Below are 18810 nucleotides of genomic sequence, written 5' to 3'. Positions count from 1 at the left end.
ATAAATTATATATAATATATAATATATTATATTATATATTATATATATAATTATATATATTATATATAATTATATATCTGATATAATATATTATATTATATCAGATAATTCTAATATCTAAAGTCCTTAGGAGTCTAAATCTATTTGTTGCTTTTGCTGATTCTTAATTGTGGTGGCGTGTTTTCTTACATGCGTGGGGATCTAGGATTGTGAACTCGTAATTGTTTATCTGTGGCTATTCTGGAGGCCTAAACAGGGAAGTACTTTCCTCTAGAAAGACTTGGCATTTTTCATCTGGAAAACTGGGGGTGTTATCACTTTAGTCTTTTTTGAGTTGGTTTAATATCGAGTCTCAGATTTATCTCCTCCATTTTGCTCTATTGTAATGCTTTATCTTCAGATCAGTCTTCCCTTTTGCTTGTCGCTCACTATTCCTCATCTGGTTTTAGCTTATTTTGTGTTTATCACTGTGAGCCCAGTGAGCACATTCTGAAAGTCCATTTTTATCAGGATTTTATTGTTTTGTAGGTGACTATCCCTCCAGACTATCTAGTGGGGCATTCCACCAAAGTAGGATTCAGTTGCCTCAGTTTAGGTATTGACAGGTAGAATGGTGGTGATTAGTCACATTAGGCACCTTCCAATTCTCCCAGTTTCACTCTCACTTAATCATTGACTCATCAGGTTTAGACTTTGGGCCCTAGGTAAATGACACATTTTCTCTTGGCTAGCAATTCTTGCTGTTGGGAATGAAAAGTGATGATGATTAGTTTGGACACTGCATCCCTTTGCTAATCTGGATGATCTGTTTATTCCCCTGTGGTAACAGTGATGGGAATTTGAATTTATTTCAGGGAAAGAAAGGCCCAAAAGATAGTATAATAACTGAGGTGTCATAAAATTGAAGTTTAAATCCCAGCATGGCCATTTACCAGCTCTGTGACCTGGTACATGTTATATAACTTCTCTGAACCTTTGAAGTCTCAAGCTATCAAGAATAACAAACAAAGCTGCTCTTTATTGATCATTTATAAAATGCTAAGCAGTGTACTGATATTTATAGTATTTCTTTTTTTTTTTTTTTAAAGATTTTATTTATCTGTCAGAGAGAGAGAGTACACACAAGCAGGTAGAGAGGCAGGCAGAGAGAGAGGAGGAAGCAGGCTCCCCGCCGAGCAAGGAGCCCGATGCGGGACTTGATCCCAGGACCCCAGGATCATGACCTGAGCCGAAGGCAGCGGCTTAACCAACTGAGCCACCCAGGCGTCCCTATAGTATTTCTTATGTAATATTCAGTAACAATCTTATGAGATGTAGATATTATTATACCTATTTTATTGATGAGAAAACAGAAGTATAGGGAAATATAGAAAGTGTTGTTATTCAAGCCAAATTTAAATGAGATAACGTGTATTTAACACAAGTACACATAAGGTGACCAATAAATGACAACATTATTATGATCACTTAAATTTTCCAGATATAAAATTAAGTCATTTACATGATATGGCCCAAATAAGATTCATTTACTCAATAAATATATTTTTTAAGATTTTATTTATTTATTTGACAGAGATCACAAGTAGGCAGAGAGGCAGGCAGAGAGAGGAAGGGAGGGGGAAGCAGGCTCTCTGCCAAGCAGGGAGCCCGATGTGGGGCTCGATCCCAGGACCTGAGATCATGACCTGAGCTGAAGGCAGAGGTTTAACTCACTGAGCCACCCAGGCGCCCCTCAATAAATATTTTTATTGAGCACTTACTATGGCCATGTGTAGTTGTTCAATGCTGGGGAAACTGGAAGGAATAGACAGATATGGCTTCAGCCCTTAGGGAATTCCCTTTAAAGTGAGGGAGACAGGCACATAAACACAGTTCAGCCTGGGAAGTGCTGTGATGAGGCAAGAAGGTGGTGTTTGGGAGTTAGAGTAAAATTTTTAAAAAATATTTATTTGAGAGAGAACGAGCGCATAGGCATGGTCACAGGAGGAGGGGGAGGGGCAGAGGGAAGAGTAGACTCCCCACTGGGCAGAGAGCCTAATGCTAGGCTCAATCCCAGGACAGTGGGATCATGATCTGAGCTGAAGTCGGATGCTTAACTGAGCTACCCAGACACCCTGGGAGTCAGGGAAGATTTACCAGAAGTAAAGATGCCCTCTAGATTTGTACTTGAATGAATTGGAAGTGAGGGGGAAGACCAAGGAGGCAGCCAGTTTAAGGAAATGAAAGTAGTTTTGTATATAGGATTTTAGACAAAGCATAGAAAGTGAGCCTAGGGAGATGGGCAGATTCTGAAAGTCTTTGTAAGTCCTGCTACCAGAGTTTGACCTTTCCTTTTAGGTAATTGGAGAGCCTCTGAAAGGTTTTTACTCAGCAGAGATGTGATTTTAAAAGATCACTCTGGCAGAGTGAGGGGAATAATAAGAGGAGCTTTAAATACATTATCTCATTTAATCTTCACACCAACACTAAGAGGTAGCTATTATTATCTTGACTTTAAAGATGAAGAAATTGGGACTTGGAGAATTTACTACATTCACACATTTAATAGGAAGTGGAGTCACATACCCATGTATTTCTGACCCTAAACCTATGTTGCTGTATTGTATCCAACGAGTAGTGATTTGTATGACCTACTTTATGTTTTCTTTGTGGAAAATTCTCATTCATTCTTACAGTATTATTTGCATATTCGGTGTTAGTTTACAAAGCATTTCACAGCCATTATTTAATCTCCTTAAAACTATGAATTACGTGGTGTTATCTCTATTTTATAGGTATGAAAGAAAGCTGAGGCTTGAGGTATGGGACTGTTCATGGTCCCATACACCTAGAAAGTGGTGGAACTGGGACTTGAACATGATGCTCTTGACAAAGGAAAGATTTTTTATGCGTATTTTATGAATAGGCCACGTTTCTTTTTTGGGTCTTTGTCCTTTGTTCACCAGTGAATGTTTATAAGGCTCTTTCCTTCCAGGTTTTGGAGATCACATTCATTGGAGGACACTAGAAGATGGGAAGAAGGAAGCAGCTGCCAGGTACAAGATATGGTTTTAGGTTATTTATGGGGGAAGAGGTGCCTGGCTGGCTCAGTTGGGTAGAGCGTTTTTATGTTATCGATAAGGCTTCTTACCCAGGTTGGGCCTAGAGATTACTTTTTTAAAAAATACATTCAGTAGGTTATATATGCTAGCAAAACATTTTCCAGCCATCAACTTAACATTAATTACAGGTGAAGGTTATGCCAAAACAGAGCCAGAACTGAGTAGTTAGGCAACTACTACTACTACTACTACTACTACTACTACTACTACTGCTACTAAGTGCTTATTATGCACCAGACACTGAATTATGTGAATTAACTCATTTAATTCTCACAACAGCTCTTCTGAAGTGGGTACTGCTGTTACCTTCATTTTAGAGATGAGAAAACTAAGGCACAGAGCAGTTAGGTAACTTGCTTAAGATTAGACAGCTAGTAAATGGTGGAGCCAAGATTCAAACCCAGGCACTCTGGATTCAGAGCCTGCACTCAACCAGTAAATTATATTGCCTAATAGTCTCAAGTTGAATAGTCTTAACGTTCAATTATTTTTAGTCTATCCACTGATGCAAATAACTGATAAAGGAGGGAAAAAAGATAGAGCAAGGGAGGGAAAGCTAAAGCACTGATCTAAGTGCTTTACATGCATTAATTAATTATATTTATTTAATTATTTAATCCTTATAATCTATGAGGTTCAGCCTTTGAAATAAGAACTGTTGTTATTATTTTATGGGAGAGGAAATTCAGACACACAATGATTAAATAACTCGTCAGTAGATTACACAGCTAGTAAGTGACAGAGCCAATATTTGAATGTTCTCTACTGTAGTATACTGGAGAGACACAAAGACCCACACATTTCTGCACCTACAAAATTACAGTTGACTTCTGAACAATGCTGGTGGGTTAGGGGTGCTGACCGCCCGCTTAGTCAAAATCTGCATATAACTTTCAAGTCCCCAAAAACTTAACTACCAGTAATCTGTTGACTGGAAGCCTTACCGATAACATAAACAGTCAATTAACACATAGTTTGTATGTTATATGTATTGCATACTGTATTCTTACAACAAAGTAAGGTAGAGAAAAGAAAATGTTAAGAAAATTATAAAGAGAAAATACATTTATAGTACTGTGCTGTTAAAAAAAAAAAGTCTGCATTACAAGTATATCTGTACAATCCAAACCCATAATTTTTCAAGGGTCAACTGTATCTTGTTAGAACAGATCCTACACCTTCATGGCTCTGAGTCTCACACATTCTGTAGAATAGGGTTGCCAGATTTAACAAATAAAAATAAGGATGCCCAGTTAAATTTGAATTTCGGGTAAGCAAGAAGTAATTTTAAATATGTCCTATTCAGTATCTGAAACATATTAAAAACATTTTTTTTGTTGCTTTTCTGAAGTTCAAATTTAACTACGCATCCTGTATTTTATTGGGCAGCCTTACCCAGGAGAAAAAATTCTGTTAGCTTTTCACGTTCTAAATCAAACGACTATTCCTTCGGGCAGTTTGTTTTCCTCTTCTCTACTTTTATATCCCAATCTACTCTATCCATTATAGTATTATCTTACTCTGCTTGTAGGTGCTTGATTTTTCCTATTCAGACCCTTAACCTCCTATAGGGGGAACTGCCTGATGTTCATTTCAGAATTCCCAATCATGGAGAAGTTAAATGATTGAAAAGGTTATTGAGTAAACAGTTACTGAGAGTCACTGGGTATAAGGTATGAAGTGGAACTAACATTTGTGAATGGCCCTTTTCCTTTTGCATGCTGAATGTAGTGCTGATTGTTAGTGCTCGTTAAGGCCCTATTAAAAATTTTTGGGCATTGTTTTTGGCCACAGGGAGAATCACAGTTGACATAAATAACTGCTGTCATTCTAGTTTCCATCACCTTTCTGAGATAGCAGGTCCTAGAGTTAGTTGGGATTTCCCTCGTGTTCCCATAGCAACAGTAGGTCCTTTAAGCCTCGAGAGGGACAGGAAGTGCAGTTTGCCTTTCCGGCTTGCGTCCGTCACGTTTACACCCCGGAAGTTGATGCTACGCCGTTGTACATGGCCGCGCCCTGTAAGGATGCCGCTCGTGGTGTTTTGCGGGCTGCCGTACAGTGGCAAAAGCCGGCGCGTGGAGGAGCTCCGTGGGGCTCTGGCGGCTGAGGGCCGCGCGGTGTACGTGGTGGATGACGCGGCGGTGCTGGGCACCGAGGACGCGACCGTGTACGGCGATTCGGCCCGTGAGAAGGCGTTGCGCGGCGCTCTGCGAGCTGCGGTGGAGCGGCGCCTGAGTCGCCACGATGTGGTCATTCTCGACTCGCTTAACTACATCAAGGGATTCCGCTACGAGCTTTACTGCCTCGCGCGGGCGGCGCGCACCCCGCTGTGCTTGGTATATTGCGTGCGGCCCGGCGGTGTGAGCGGGGGACCTCAGGTGGAGGGTGCGACAGACAACCAAGGCCAGAACGTCAGTGTGAGTTGGAGGCCGCGCACTGAGGAGAGAGGGAGACCTCTGGTGGCTGGCGGCAGTGCCCTCAGGGAACCCCAAACAGTGGACTTCGTAGTAAGTGGAAGAACCCAGGTCAATGTACCTAAAGAACTGGAGCAGGAGAATACCAAAGCGCCAGATCTTCCAGCTCGTGTGACTCCAGACTTCGATAAAGATGCAAAGGGTGATTCAAGTGCCTTATATCCTCCTGAACTTATGGAGGCTCTAACGCTGCGCTTTGAGGCTCCCGACTCTCGGAACCGCTGGGACCGGCCCCTCTTCACGTTGGTGGGCTTAGAGGAGCCGTTGCCCCTGGCAGAGATACGGGATGCCTTGTTTGAGAACCAGGCTCCCCCACCTCATCAGTCTACACAGTCCCAGCCCCTTGCCTCTGGCAGCTTTCTGCACCAGTTGGATCAGATTACGAGCCAGGTGTTGGCGGGATTGATGGAAGCCCAGAAGAGCGCGGTCCCTGGAGACTTGCTTAAGCTTCCTGGAACCACTGAGCACCTGCAGTTTACCCGGGCTTTGACCATGGCAGAACTGAGTCGCCTCCGTCGCCAGTTTATTTCCTACACCAAAATGCATCCCAACAATGAGAACCTTCCTCAGCTGGCCAACATGTTTCTGCAGTATCTGAACCAGAGTCTGCACTAACAAGGCTCCTGGTGTAACCTCCCCTGCTCTCTGTTTTTCTTGATAGAGTAATCTCAGTCTGCAGAACATGTTGTTGTGTGGCACTAGAGCTGTTGTGACTGGTTTACTTTGCTCTGTGCCAGGCCTTGAGTTTACAGCGTAAGTCGAGACTAGAAAAAAATGGAGAACTGGCTTGGAGATTCTTGGCAAGTTTCTCCAGGGGACAGAGTTCAGGTGGACACGGTTTGTTTAGATTGGGTTCTACTTGGGGTATCACACACTGATGATTTCCCCCATCTGAATGGTGAGAGAGCAGACTGGTTGGATGAATTGTTTTAAAACAGTTCGGACAAGAACTGAAGATGGCCCTGTTCATCTGCACTCACTTTGTTCATACCACAAATAAGTTTTTGAGTACTGTGCCTACTTTTTGTTAGTCTATTCTGGGGTCAGGGGTCACAGATAAATCCACTGGTTTTTGTTCTTGGGAAGCTTTGGTTTTAGTGGAAGTGAAAGACTTAACTATTGGATTATTTCATCTAATAAAATCTTTTAAAAGAAGTAAGTCTGTTGGAATCTTTTTCACTTAATGTAACTTAATATTCTTCATGTGATTTACCTAGTGTAATATTTAGATACGTGAGTATCACTGTTATGCCTTTGACCAAAATAGTACTTTGATAGTGCTTAGTGAGAGACTAGATATTTTGGTCTAACCTAGAGTAATTATGATAACTTCTATAACTGTTGTGCTTCATTCTGGTTTTTAAGGCAAATTTCACTTTAAGCTGTTTTTCATTCTTTCATTGATTTCTTTAAACAAATGGTGGATATCTGCCTTGTCAGCATTTGTGATTTTCAGAGATGAATTAGATAGGCTTTGCCCTTGAGAAATTAATAGTTTAGTGAAAAATACAAGTAAACACGATTATGGGATGAAAAGGGTTGGCAGTTGCAGGATGATGACAGAATGCTTTGGAACCCCAGAGGAAGAAAGGACTAGTTAGCTGTTGAGAGAAGGTAGTTTTGGGAAGGCTTCATAGAAGGGTTGATATTTGAACTGTCACTCTAGAACATGGGTCAACAAAGGGTCCAATATCAAATATTTTAGGCTTTGTAGGGGATAAGGTCTCTGTTGCAGCTTATTAACTATAGCGCCTTGTATCACAAAAATAGCCATTTACAGTAAGTATACAACTGAGTATGAGTGTGTTTTAATAAAACTGCACTGAAGGGTGAATTATATTGAATTTTAACATCACAAGGTACTATTTTTTAGATTTGTTTTCCAAACATTTAAAAATGAAACTCCCAAGTCTATTGCAGGGAGACAGGTAAGAGAGTTCAATGTAGTAAATGCAGTGATCATATATACTGTATGATGGTGTGGTGATACAGGGGTTGGATGAGGGAGAAAGCCAATGGCTGCTTACATAGGACTCTCCTACAACTTGGGGTTTTAGCCTTGAGAGCTTAAGAGCTTCATCTGGCCAAGACTGGTTCAATAATCCACCACTGGCCAAGGTGGATTATGTTGTTCATCATTTTAAAAAAGAAAAAGCTTATTCTCCCTGATTATAAAAATTACATTTAATTATAAAAAAATTGGAAAATGCAGAAAAAAAATATAGTAAAACCATAATCCCATCATCTAGGGATAACTGCTATTATGTTTTGGTACTTTTTTTCATTTCCTTTTAGGAATGAAAAAAAAAAAGGTTTTTTTGTATGTTACAGCTCTATGGAAGCAGGCAGTAGGCTGGATCAGGTCTACAGACTGGTTGGCTAAAATCTGCTCTAGAAAGATAAATAGGAATTTTCTTGGGAGAGGAGGGAACAAGGCATTCTTAAATGCTCTGTAAATGCATGGAGTCATTAAAAGGATAGGCTGCATTGTTAGTGATGCGTTTCTTGCTCATCAGGTAATCTTAGCCACCATTTGTTAATACTAGATATTTTGGATGTATTATAATTACATGTGATATATTAGATGGTATATGATATATTAGAATTCCTGGGTGAAATGGAGGTTTGGATTAGGCGACCTCTAAGGTCTTTAACAACCTCTGTTCTCTGATTCAAAGTTAGTTGATTATTGGTTGTGGATTGCCATCCTAAATTGAAGTAAACTTTAATGGTCAGAAAGAACATTGGTTTTGGAGCCAGAATTAATGAACTTAGCTAGTAAGTGGCAGAACCTAGATTTTATGTGGTCAGATATTTAATCTCTTAGAACTCTTAGTCTGTGTTTTCTCCTTTCTTTTATAAGAACAATAATATACCTCAGGATTGTTGTGAGGATTTTAAAAAAAAAAGATTTTACATATTTATTTGGAAGAGCGAGAACACGAATAGGGAGAGGGTCAGAGGAAGAGGGAGAAACAGACTCCCTCCTGAACACAAGGAAGGAGTCCATCCCAGGACCTGAGATCATGACCTGAGCTGAAGGTGGATGCTTAACTGACTGAGACACCTAGGCACCCCTATATTTGTTTTTTAAATTTATTTTATTTTATTTTAATTATTTTTAAGATTTTATTTGACAGACAGAGATCACAAGTTGGCAGAGAGGCAGGCTGAGAGAGAGAGAGGAGGAAGCAGGCTTCCCACTGAACAGAGAGCCCGATGCGGGGCTCGATCCCAGGACCCTGGGATCATGACCTGAGCTGAAGGCAGAGGCTTTAACCCACTGAGCCACCCAGGCGCCCCTTTAAATTTATTTTAAAGTAAGCTGTATGCCCTACGTGGGTCTTGAACTCAGGACTCCAAAATCAGGAGTCACATGTTTTTATTGACTGAGCCAGCCAAGCACCCCTGTTCTAGTTTTTAATTTGACATAGCAATGAAAAGTTTTATTAACTTTTTCAGTGGTTATATAACGTAACATTTAGAAGTACTGTAATTTGATGTTTCCTTCTCTTAGATGTCTTTTCTCCCTAGCTTTAAACCCCAGATTTGCAGAATTTACAGGAATGTCAGAACTTACTAATAATTGTACTACAGTAATCTATAATATTTAGGTTGCCTAAAAATTTTCTTAATCTAAGTCATACTACGTTGTACATTAACCTTTGTCTTTATCAGGTGGTCATTTTATTAGGATAGACTTAAAGAAGTGGAATTACTAGATTGTAATTTCTTTGTTTTTTTAAGTGGGTTGCCTCTGATGGTGATTATCCACAAGTCCTGGTGTGGAGCTTGCAAAGGTAAGTGCAAATAATCCAACCTCCAATGGGTTCTTAAATATTAACACTTAAAAAATAATAGCACAGACTTTGTCCCAGCATTGCTGATAGCTTTAAGGAATACCAAAGAAATATATGACATAGATTTCTTGTCCCCAAGAAGTTTGCAGTTATCTATGGAAGGGATTGGAGGGCAAAACAATGAGATATGGTTCGGGAGAGTATAGGATTAAGTGCTGCCGTAGTCATATGGACAGTAAATATAGGAAACTGAAATATATAGAGACATGAGAAGTGTTTAGGGAAGTCTGCAAAAGGTGGAAACCAGAGTTATTTGTGACATGTGTTTTTCTGCTGGGCCACCTTGCTACTTCCCAGTCAGCTTTTTTCTTTTGTTTGATATGCTACACTCTACAGAATCCTAACTGGAAAAGGAATATGAAATTAGTGCAAATAGTGTAATTATATATATATATGTTGTGATGTTACTTTATTGTCTATTACTTCAATAGAAGTTACTGAAATGTGGCTATAAAAAGCAAATAGAAATAATTGTTTTCATTTGTATGCTATTATCCATATTTTATAAATGGGATAAAAGCTTGAGAGAAATGAAGTCAGTCACTCTGGTGACATACCTGTGTGGGTAAGTGACAGAAGCATGACCAGAATTTAGGTGTCCTGATTTCTGGTTGTTAGGAGTTTAAAAAAAAAAAAAAGTTTCATTTATCTGAATCAACTTAGCAAATTAGGGCTTGGATTTGACAATGATGTTTTCATGTATTCTAAGATATTTTTTCCCTCTTAGCTTTGAAGCCCAAATTTGCCGAATCTACAGAAATTTCAGAACTTTCCCATAATTTTGTTATGGTGAATCTTGAGGTAAGACTTTGAGACTCAGTTTCTCCTTTCGGCTACGATTTTAAGTCTTTGTTGTTTTAAAATTATCATCATTAATGGTATAAAATCATATTCAGCAGAGCTGGCTTCCTGTATACAGTGTTTTCCTCTTGACCTCTAATACTAAGGCTTGTGTGTCAGCTGTAGAAAGCTGTCCAGCCTTCACTTATCAGAGGAAGAAGAGGAGAAATGGGATAAGATGACTACATTTTAAGGTCCCTTCAATCTTCGCCTAGGATTATGACATGTTTTACATCATTGTATGGCTGTACTAGAGGTACATGCAAGACACAGATCCCTATGTGATGCAGTTGAGCCCCTTCTCTGTGCTGGGTTTGTATGCACAATCTTCTGGTTTCTTCATTAGATAGCCTTTATGTACTTGGCATAGATTATAGGTCTGTTATTATCAAGTCAGATATCAGATTTTAGAAGGGATTTTTTTCAGCCGCTGGGACTCTATCTCTGTTTTACAGAAAGGGCATCTTGGGACTGAAGGAATTAGGTGATTTAGCCAAGTTCAGAGAGCCTAATAAGTGATAAGAATAGGTACTGTGACCTAACTGCTGAGTTTTAGGCTGTACTTTGCAAGTGAGGGATGCTTGGATGCTCTATGATGAAATGTCTAGCCCTAAGTTTCTGTGAAGATAGCATTACTTAAACATAGGACTGGAAATCTTTTGAGGACACTAATGGGGAATGTTGAGGCAGCTAAGGATCGTAAAGGATTGCTGTATGACTAGTGGATAGTCTGAATGCTGACACACCTCACTCAAGGCAAAATTATATTAGTTTGGAGAAATCCCATTTAATTCCTGAAATGGGATCCACACCAAAAATGACAACAATCAACAATACTGTTGATTTCTTATGCATATGAACTTTTTATCAGTTTCTAAGTTAGAACTATCACTCAAAGGAAACAGAAATGTCTTAACTGAGCATTCTCCAAATTCAGACTTTTCTTCAAAAGAAAGCTAACCATGTGGTTTTATCTCCTGGGAGGACTATAACTCCATAATTATAGCCAAAATATCAGTCTCATTACTTCATTGATTCAAGAAATACTGTGTGCAAGTCACTGATGTGGGTATTGGGAATCAGCGATGGAAAAACAGATAAAATTCCCCACCCTTACTGAAATTACGTATGGGAAAATGAATTATAGGGAGACAGACAAATCAGTTAAACAAAATATGTCAGGTGATGGTAAATGCTATGGCTAAAAATAAAGGGTGGAGGGAATAATTTGCAATTTTAAATAGATGATTAGGAAAAAAGGTGACATTTGAGCAAAGATTTGGCTCAAAAAAGAGAGTAAGGGGCGCCTGGGTGGCTCAGTGGGTTAAGCCTCTGCCTTCGGCTCAGGTCATGGTCTCAGAGTCCTGGGATCGAGCCCCGCATCGGGCTCTCTGCTCTGGCTGGGAGCCTGCTTCCCCCTCTCTCTCTGCCTGTCTCTCTGCCTACTTGTGGTTTCTGTCTGTCAAATAAATAAATAAAATGTTTAAAAAAAAAAAAAAGAGAGTAAGCCGTGTGGATAATGGAGTAAGTAATTCCTGGCAGAGGGTAAGAACAAGTGCAAAGGCCTGAGCGAGGTGCATGCCTGGCTTGTTTAAGGACAGCAGCAGCAAGCAGGTCAGCATTATGGAAAAAGACTGAACAAAGGCTAGGACATAAAGTCAGAGAAGTGCCCAGGTGGCAGATTATGTAGGGCCTCTTAGGCCACTTGGGACTTGGGGTTTTACCCTGAGTGAGAGGGGAAGCCCCTGAAAGGTGTTTTGTTTTTGTTTTTGTTTTAAGATTTATTTACTTATTTGAGAGAGAGCCAGAGACAGACAGAAATAGCGGGGTGAAGGGGCAGAGGAAGAGAGAGTCTTAAGCAGACTCTGCACTGAGCGTGGCACCTGAGATCACAATCTGAGCTGAAACTAAGATGGCACCACCCAGGCACCCCACCTCTGAAAGGTTTTGAAGAGGAAAATGACATGATCTGACTTAAGGTTTATACTTAATAGGATGAAGAGGAGCCCAAGGATGAAGATTTCAGCCCTGATGGGGGTTATATTCCACGAATCCTTTTCCTGGGTAAGGTGAAAGATCTTAATCTGGGGATCTGTGTTGTGGAGGGAGAGATAAAGGAATCAAGGCACCCACTCTATTTAGTGAAACTATATGAGGATGGTTAAAAACAAAACAAACAAAAGCCAGTTTCAAGAGAACGGGGGAATTCCCAATGCCAGAACTTCAAGTCTGAAAGGAAATTTTTTCCACTAGCTAACTGTTTTTGTAAACAGTGACAGAGTACTGATCATCCATTATTCATTTGCGTATTAGGCACTACAGGGACAGAGATAAGCTACAATTCCTACTGTGTACTACAGTTGCACTCTGATCTCAGAGTACAACTGAGATAGCGGAATACTGTAACCAGACAAATGTCTTTCCACAAACAATTTACAAAAGATGTTAAATTTAGTGGCCATCTAATCTTTGCTCGGCATTCTGCTGGATTCTATGGGGGACACAAATAGAAATGTAGAATCCCACCATCATCAAGAAGAAAGGGAGCATGCCAGGAAGAGAGAACAGCATAAGCCAAGGCATAGGGGACATGAGTTCAGGGAGCTGCAAGGAATTCACCGTGATTACAGCAGAAAACACAAGGGGTAGAGTAGTGAGAGAGTGGGCTGCAGAGATGGGCAGGTCTCATTTTCTAGAGGGCCTGATGTACTATATAGCATTTGAAACACCTCTTTGTTGTAATTATTGCAGTCCTTGTCCCATTTTGTCTGTAATAGATCCCAGTGGCAAGGTGCATCCTGAAATCATCAATGAGAATGGAAACCCCAGCTACAAGTATTTCTACATCAGTGCCGAGCAAGGTATGGTTATGTTGAGAGAGGACGGAGAATTTCTGCTGAATTTAAGTAAAATGGAGCACATGCAAGGTCTATGGGAGGAGACTCAATGCTATGTGTTAGCTGAGCATCTCCACATGACTAGCTTTTGGCTAGAACCTGTGTAGAATATAGGAGAAAGATGAGACCGAGCCCCTTCCCTAGCTGCTTACAATGCAGTTTGGAGCTAACAGAACAGAATTCAGAGGAGGGGGAATGCCATTAGGTGATCAAGTCTAAAAGGTTTCATAAATAGTAAGCTTTAACTGGACCTAGAAGGATAAGGATTTGTCTCTATGGACAGATATGAGGACATTTCAAGCTATGGAAGCAAGGGTGGGGGTGTAGCCCAATATGGAGAGTACGCAGGCTTGCTGGAGGACACAGTGACTGGACTGAATCCTGAAGAATGAGACCTAGCCAGCAGAAGAATGCAAAAAGCATATTCCAGGCAGAAAGAATAGCATCAGCACAAACAGGTGAAGGAAGGTTGAAATCATGTCAGGCCTTCTTGTTCTCTAATCCTTGAGCACAGTCATTCTGGAGGCAGGAGGTTGGAATTCATGTTAAGTACTTTCCCTGTTTTCCTTCCAGAGTTTCTCCTGTCATCTATTAGGGCCGTTGTTTGCTAAGCCGCCACGTGTCCCACATTGCCGTGGTGTCAGGTTGTTGCTCACTTTATGTTCTGAGTCCTTGGAACTCTTGTTTCTCAGAATAGGGAGAGGAAGGAGATCTGGCGAGGAGATAAACTCGCCAGATCTCCTTCCTGTGGGTAAGGAGAATGTCGTCTTCCTTACCCAAATGCAGATCACTGGAGGCTGGCGTTAGAGGGAAATTTCCCACATGGGAAGGGAGCTAGCTAGATTTTAGGTCCCCAGCTCTTGACCCTAGAGATTCACCTTCTCTTCAGAATTTCATCCAACTTGCCACTGCCATCATCAACTTTTAATATGTGAGTCCAAATATGGACACAAGACCTTTGCTGAATCCCCCATGTCTCAGCTGATGTGGAACTGGAACATCAAGCCTGCCTTTACTAAAGGACAGCAAAAGGGAAATAACGAACTACACGACTTGTCTCTTATGAGGTCATAGGCTGGCTTTCTGCGATTTACAGACTTTGGCTCAACCCAGCTCCTGGCCTGTCACTGTGTGGAGAGCCTATACCAAAGCAGCTGCCCTCCTTGAAGCTGTGTTGACAAGAAAGATGTCCTGAGATAGTTCGGCTCTTTTTTTTTGCCTGAAAACTTGGCTGCTTCTGAGTGTAGTTGGTGCTAGAAATGACTGCCTCCTTCATTGAAGACCATACCTCCTCTGAGCACACGCTCATACTCACCTGTAACTTCCACAGGAAGTGAAATAAATGCAGCATTCATCCAAAGAATATCATGGGATGGGTGGAGGGTGTTTTCTCTTCCCTTAACGATGACAAGTGAACATCTGTAGTCTGTGACAGGGATTCAGCCCTAATCCTGGAGGATAAGCCATAGTAATTGGTAGTATTTTTGTAGTATTTCATAATTTAAAAGCTCTTTTATTATCCATTCATTTAATTTTTTATAATAATCCTGTGTGAAGTAAGTAGCATTCCCTCATTTTACAGATGGAGAAACAAATTCAAAGAGATAATTGACTTTCCAGGACTCAAATCCAGAATTAGATCCTGTGCTCCTGTAGTGTTTCTCCTGTAATAAAATTTGTTAGTTGCCAAATGTCAGATATTAAAAACCTGCTTCATACTCTCTCCCCCCAATCTTTATTTCACAGTTGTTCAGGGGATGAAGGAAGCTCAGGAGAGGCTGACAGGAGATGCCTTCAGAGAGAAACATCTTGAAGATGAGTTATAACATGAATATATCCTTTCTTTCATCAGAGTTAGTGCTCTGGAAGGAAAACAGCAGGGGAGGGGATATTGAGGAATCGCTCAGAACAATTCAACCAACCAGGAAACCTTGCTCCTGCCTACATGGGGAGGAGCACTTTCACTGTGGAAGACTTCTGCTGACAGGAGCTGGTCTCCACGCTTGTGGATCCAGCAGAGTGTGGCAGACTTCCTTCTCCCGCCTCCTCCTAGATGTCTGTCACTGAACGTAAAGAATGACAGCTTTTGACACAAAACTTGAGCCATTTGGAGTTGTACTCCTCACAGTTCAGTATTTGAATCTTTTTCCATTTCCTCCCGCTTTAGTCACCTTGGTGGTGAAAGGAGACCAGTAGCATCTTTTCTACGGTATTAAAATTACAGAAATAGTTCATCATTTAAAAAAACAAACCTAAAGGTAAAACAGTAATTCTACCCCCACTGAGGAGACCAGCCTATTTCTTCTCCTTTTCTCCTGGGAATAATCTTGGGCTTCTTCCTGAATCCCGGTAACTTCCATCCTCTTCTGCTTGGGCTTCCCTGTTTGCACGCATGTGTATGCAGGAATGGCTGTGTGTTTGGACTCAGCCCCAGCTGGAAGCATGCTTTCCCCTGGTACTGTTACAGAAACAGAAACCTTCAAGCCCTAGGTGGAGCCATTTTTGTCAAGTCGTCAACTGTATTTTTGTACTGATGTTAACAAAAAAATTTAAAAATACTAATTGTTCCATTAAACTTTAATAAAACTTTGAAAGGAAATGAGTTGTGATGGCCTTTTTGTTATTGGAGAATGGAGGGAGGGATGGAGATCACTTCAGGAAGAAAACTAACCATGAGGGCCTGATCTAGGATTCCTCCCACTCCTGCTCCTCCTACATTTAAATGGGCATCAGAGCTCATCTCTTCTGCTCTTTAAATAGCTGAATTCCTTCACTGTTACTGTTACTGTTTTCCTGCAGGGCAGGCTTTTTCTATTTCCTGGACGATCTATTATGACAGCCTCTTAACTTGCCTCCTTACGCCCAGTACTCTCTCCTTCTACAATCCATCCTCCTTGCTTCCCACACCCATCTTCTCAAAATGCAAATGTGACAGAGTCACTCCCCTGTTTAAAGCCTTTCTTGCTGCCTCAAGGCAGTAGTATTAACATGAGATATTTGGGCCTCAGTAAGTGTTGTGTGTGTGTTATCTTATTTTGTTTGCGTTTAGTCCTAACAGCCCTATGAGAAAGTTATATAACAATCTTCGTTTTACAGAATAATTTGAAGTATACAATGAAACCGAGGCAAGAAGAAAGTCGAGATCTTTACCATGGTCTTTACAAAGCTGCCTGCTTGGGGCACCTGGGTGGCTCAGTGGGTTAAAGCCTCTGCCTTCGGCTCAGGTCATGATCCCAGGGTCCTGGGATGGAGCCCCCGCATCATCATCATCATCATCATCATCATCATCATCATCATCATCGGGCTCTCTGCTCAGCAGGGAGCCTGCTTCCTCTTCTCTCTCTCTGCCTGCCTCTCTGCCTACTTGTGATCTTTGTCTGTCAAATAAATAAATAAAATCTTTTAAAAAACAAAAAAAGCTGCCTGCTTCGTCAGCTACATTTGTTCCGTTCATGTCTTTACATTTCGTGTCGTGACACCAAATTTGTTCAAGTTCCCCTCACAACAGGCTTTTTTATGCTTTTGTGTCTTTGCTTGGCTTGCTCCCACTGCTCCCTCTTCCTGAGAGTCCTTCCTGACCTTTCTCATGAGGAGAAAGTATCCCCTGTATCTACTCTCACAAGCACATCAGTCCTGGCCTCACACTACATTACATTGTAGTTCTCTGCACATCTGTGGCTGTTATCAGGTGGCCATGCTTCTCTAGGGCAGAGGACCTCTGCCCTGTGTACCAAGGTCCCAGAACAATGTAGTTCAAGTGAATTGTCAACCTCTCCGGTAGGTTCCTTTCATCTATTCTCTTTATAGTTCTGTGGGATAGGTATTGTTAGTCTCATTAATGGGAAAGGAAACCATGGAGAGGGAATTGATTTGCCCACAGTTTCTAAGTAAATACTGAATTCTAACCATGCTTATTGTACTTCAAACTCATGCTTTTTTCTGACCACACATTGCATTACCTCCCCTATGTCCCAAGGTGTGACTCAGAACAGGAGTTTTCAATCTGGGGTACAGACTTTATAAGAGATACATGAACAAAGAAACTTAAGTGAATTGATATTCAGCTCATTTTTCTTAAAACTGATTTCCCAGGATTCCTCAAAAAGTTAAACAGAATTACTGTAGGATGCACCAATTCCACTTCTGGGTATATACCCAAAAGAACTGAATGCAGAGATTTGAATGGCCTTTTTCATAGCCTTTTTCGTGATAGCCAAAAGATGGAAGCAATTCCAGCATACCTTTGTGGATGAATGGATAAACAAAATGTGATGTATGCATACAACAGAATGTTATTTGGTCTTAGAAATGAAGGCATGCTATAACATCAATGAACCTTGAAGACGTTATGCTAAGTAAAACAAGCCAGTAACAAAAAGGATAAATATTGTATGGCCACACTCATATGGGGTATCAGTCAAATTCATAGTTGAAGTAGAATGTGGTTGCCAGGGGCTGAGGAAAAGGGGAAGTGGGGAACTAGTGTTTACAGAATTTCAGTTGAGAAAGATGGTAAAATTTTGGACATGGACAGTGGTGATGGTTGCATAATGATGTGAATGTATTTAATGCCATAGACGTGTACACTTAAAAGTGGTTTAAATGGTAACTTTTTAGGTATATATATAAACATGATTTTATTTATTTTTTAAAAAGATTTTATTTATTTATTTGACAGATAGAGATCACAAGTAGGCAGAGAGGCAGTCAGAGAGAGAGAGGAGGAAGCAGGCTCCCTGCTGAGCAGAGAGCCTGATGTGGGGCTTGATCCCAGGACCCTGGGACCATGACCTGAGCCAAAGGCAGAGGCCTTAACCCACTAAGCCACCCAGGCACCCCTAAACACGATTTTAAAGTTTTCCCAGGAAGTGTTATCATTCCCTCCTCCATTTTCATTATTCACTTTTCCCCACTTTACTGGGGCGGAAAAAAAAAAAAAAAGCATAACTCTCACTTTGAATCTTGATGGGGTGCATTGCTCTATCGTGTAAAAACCTCTGAGGGTACCAAACAAAGTAAAACTGAAATATTACTAAGCTTCCATGATTAAAGCTTTTTGTCGTGTCCCTAGTTCTGTCTTAAGCATAGTTCTATTAGGAGCAAAATTTGACATTAGAAATGAGCAGTTTGCCCCATTTGGAGCTGTTCTGAATTCAGACGAGTTGTATAGTGGAAATGTTGAAAATTTTCTTCTTCCATTCCCCAATTATTATTTAGAAAGGCATCTCTCCCAAGGGAGAATTCTAAGGAAGCATAGAAGAAAGTTTGAAGTTATCTGGTTGGCAAACTCAGGGCAAGTCTTCATCTTTTAGAATTCAGAATTAATCTTAGAATTTGGAGCTAGGATAGTTGTCAACAGAGATTCATGTTAATGTGTTTATTTGAACTAAAAAATGGAATTACGATGTTGCCCCTGGGCAAAGACTTAAAGAGATACTCCACAAAAGAATATATATGAATAGCCAATAAGCATATGAAAATGTATGATATTATCAGGCATCAGAGAAATGCAGATTAGAGCTAGGAGATAGCATTTCCTACCTGCTGGAATTGCTAAAATTAAAAAGACTGATGATACCAAGTGTTGGAGAGGATGTGGAGCAACTCTTGTATACTGCTGGTGGGAATGTAAAAGGGT

At 40.7% G+C, this 18810-nt stretch overlaps 2 protein-coding genes across 2 annotated transcripts in view; both read left to right on the top strand.

Moving 5' to 3' along the window:
- Nucleotides 1–15771, top strand: part of TXNDC12 (thioredoxin domain containing 12) — a 32231-nt gene extending 16460 nt beyond the window's left edge. Inside the window, exons 2-7 of the mRNA XM_032844108.1 lie at nt 2975–3035; nt 9323–9375; nt 10163–10236; nt 12270–12339; nt 13053–13136; nt 14919–15771. Of these exons, the coding sequence (XP_032699999.1) occupies nt 2975–3035; nt 9323–9375; nt 10163–10236; nt 12270–12339; nt 13053–13136; nt 14919–14998 (422 nt within the window). The 3' untranslated portion in view covers nt 14999–15771. The remainder of the gene's footprint in view (nt 1–2974; nt 3036–9322; nt 9376–10162; nt 10237–12269; nt 12340–13052; nt 13137–14918) is intronic.
- KTI12 (KTI12 chromatin associated homolog) lies at nt 4900–6258 on the top strand. The gene has a single exon (XM_032844107.1). The coding sequence runs from the start codon at nt 5090–5092 to the stop codon at nt 6188–6190; it is 1101 nt and encodes a 366-aa protein (XP_032699998.1). The 5' UTR covers nt 4900–5089; the 3' UTR covers nt 6191–6258.
- Nucleotides 15772–18810: the final 3039 nt, after the last annotated feature.

This window comes from Lontra canadensis, unplaced genomic scaffold (genome assembly GCF_010015895.1).
Source record: "Lontra canadensis isolate GAN:19392208 unplaced genomic scaffold, GSC_riverotter_1.0 scaffold148, whole genome shotgun sequence".
NCBI classification, from domain to species: Eukaryota; Metazoa; Chordata; class Mammalia; order Carnivora; family Mustelidae; genus Lontra; species Lontra canadensis.
Note: the sequence above shows the minus strand (reverse complement) of the source record. Positions and strands in the feature narration are given on the sequence as shown.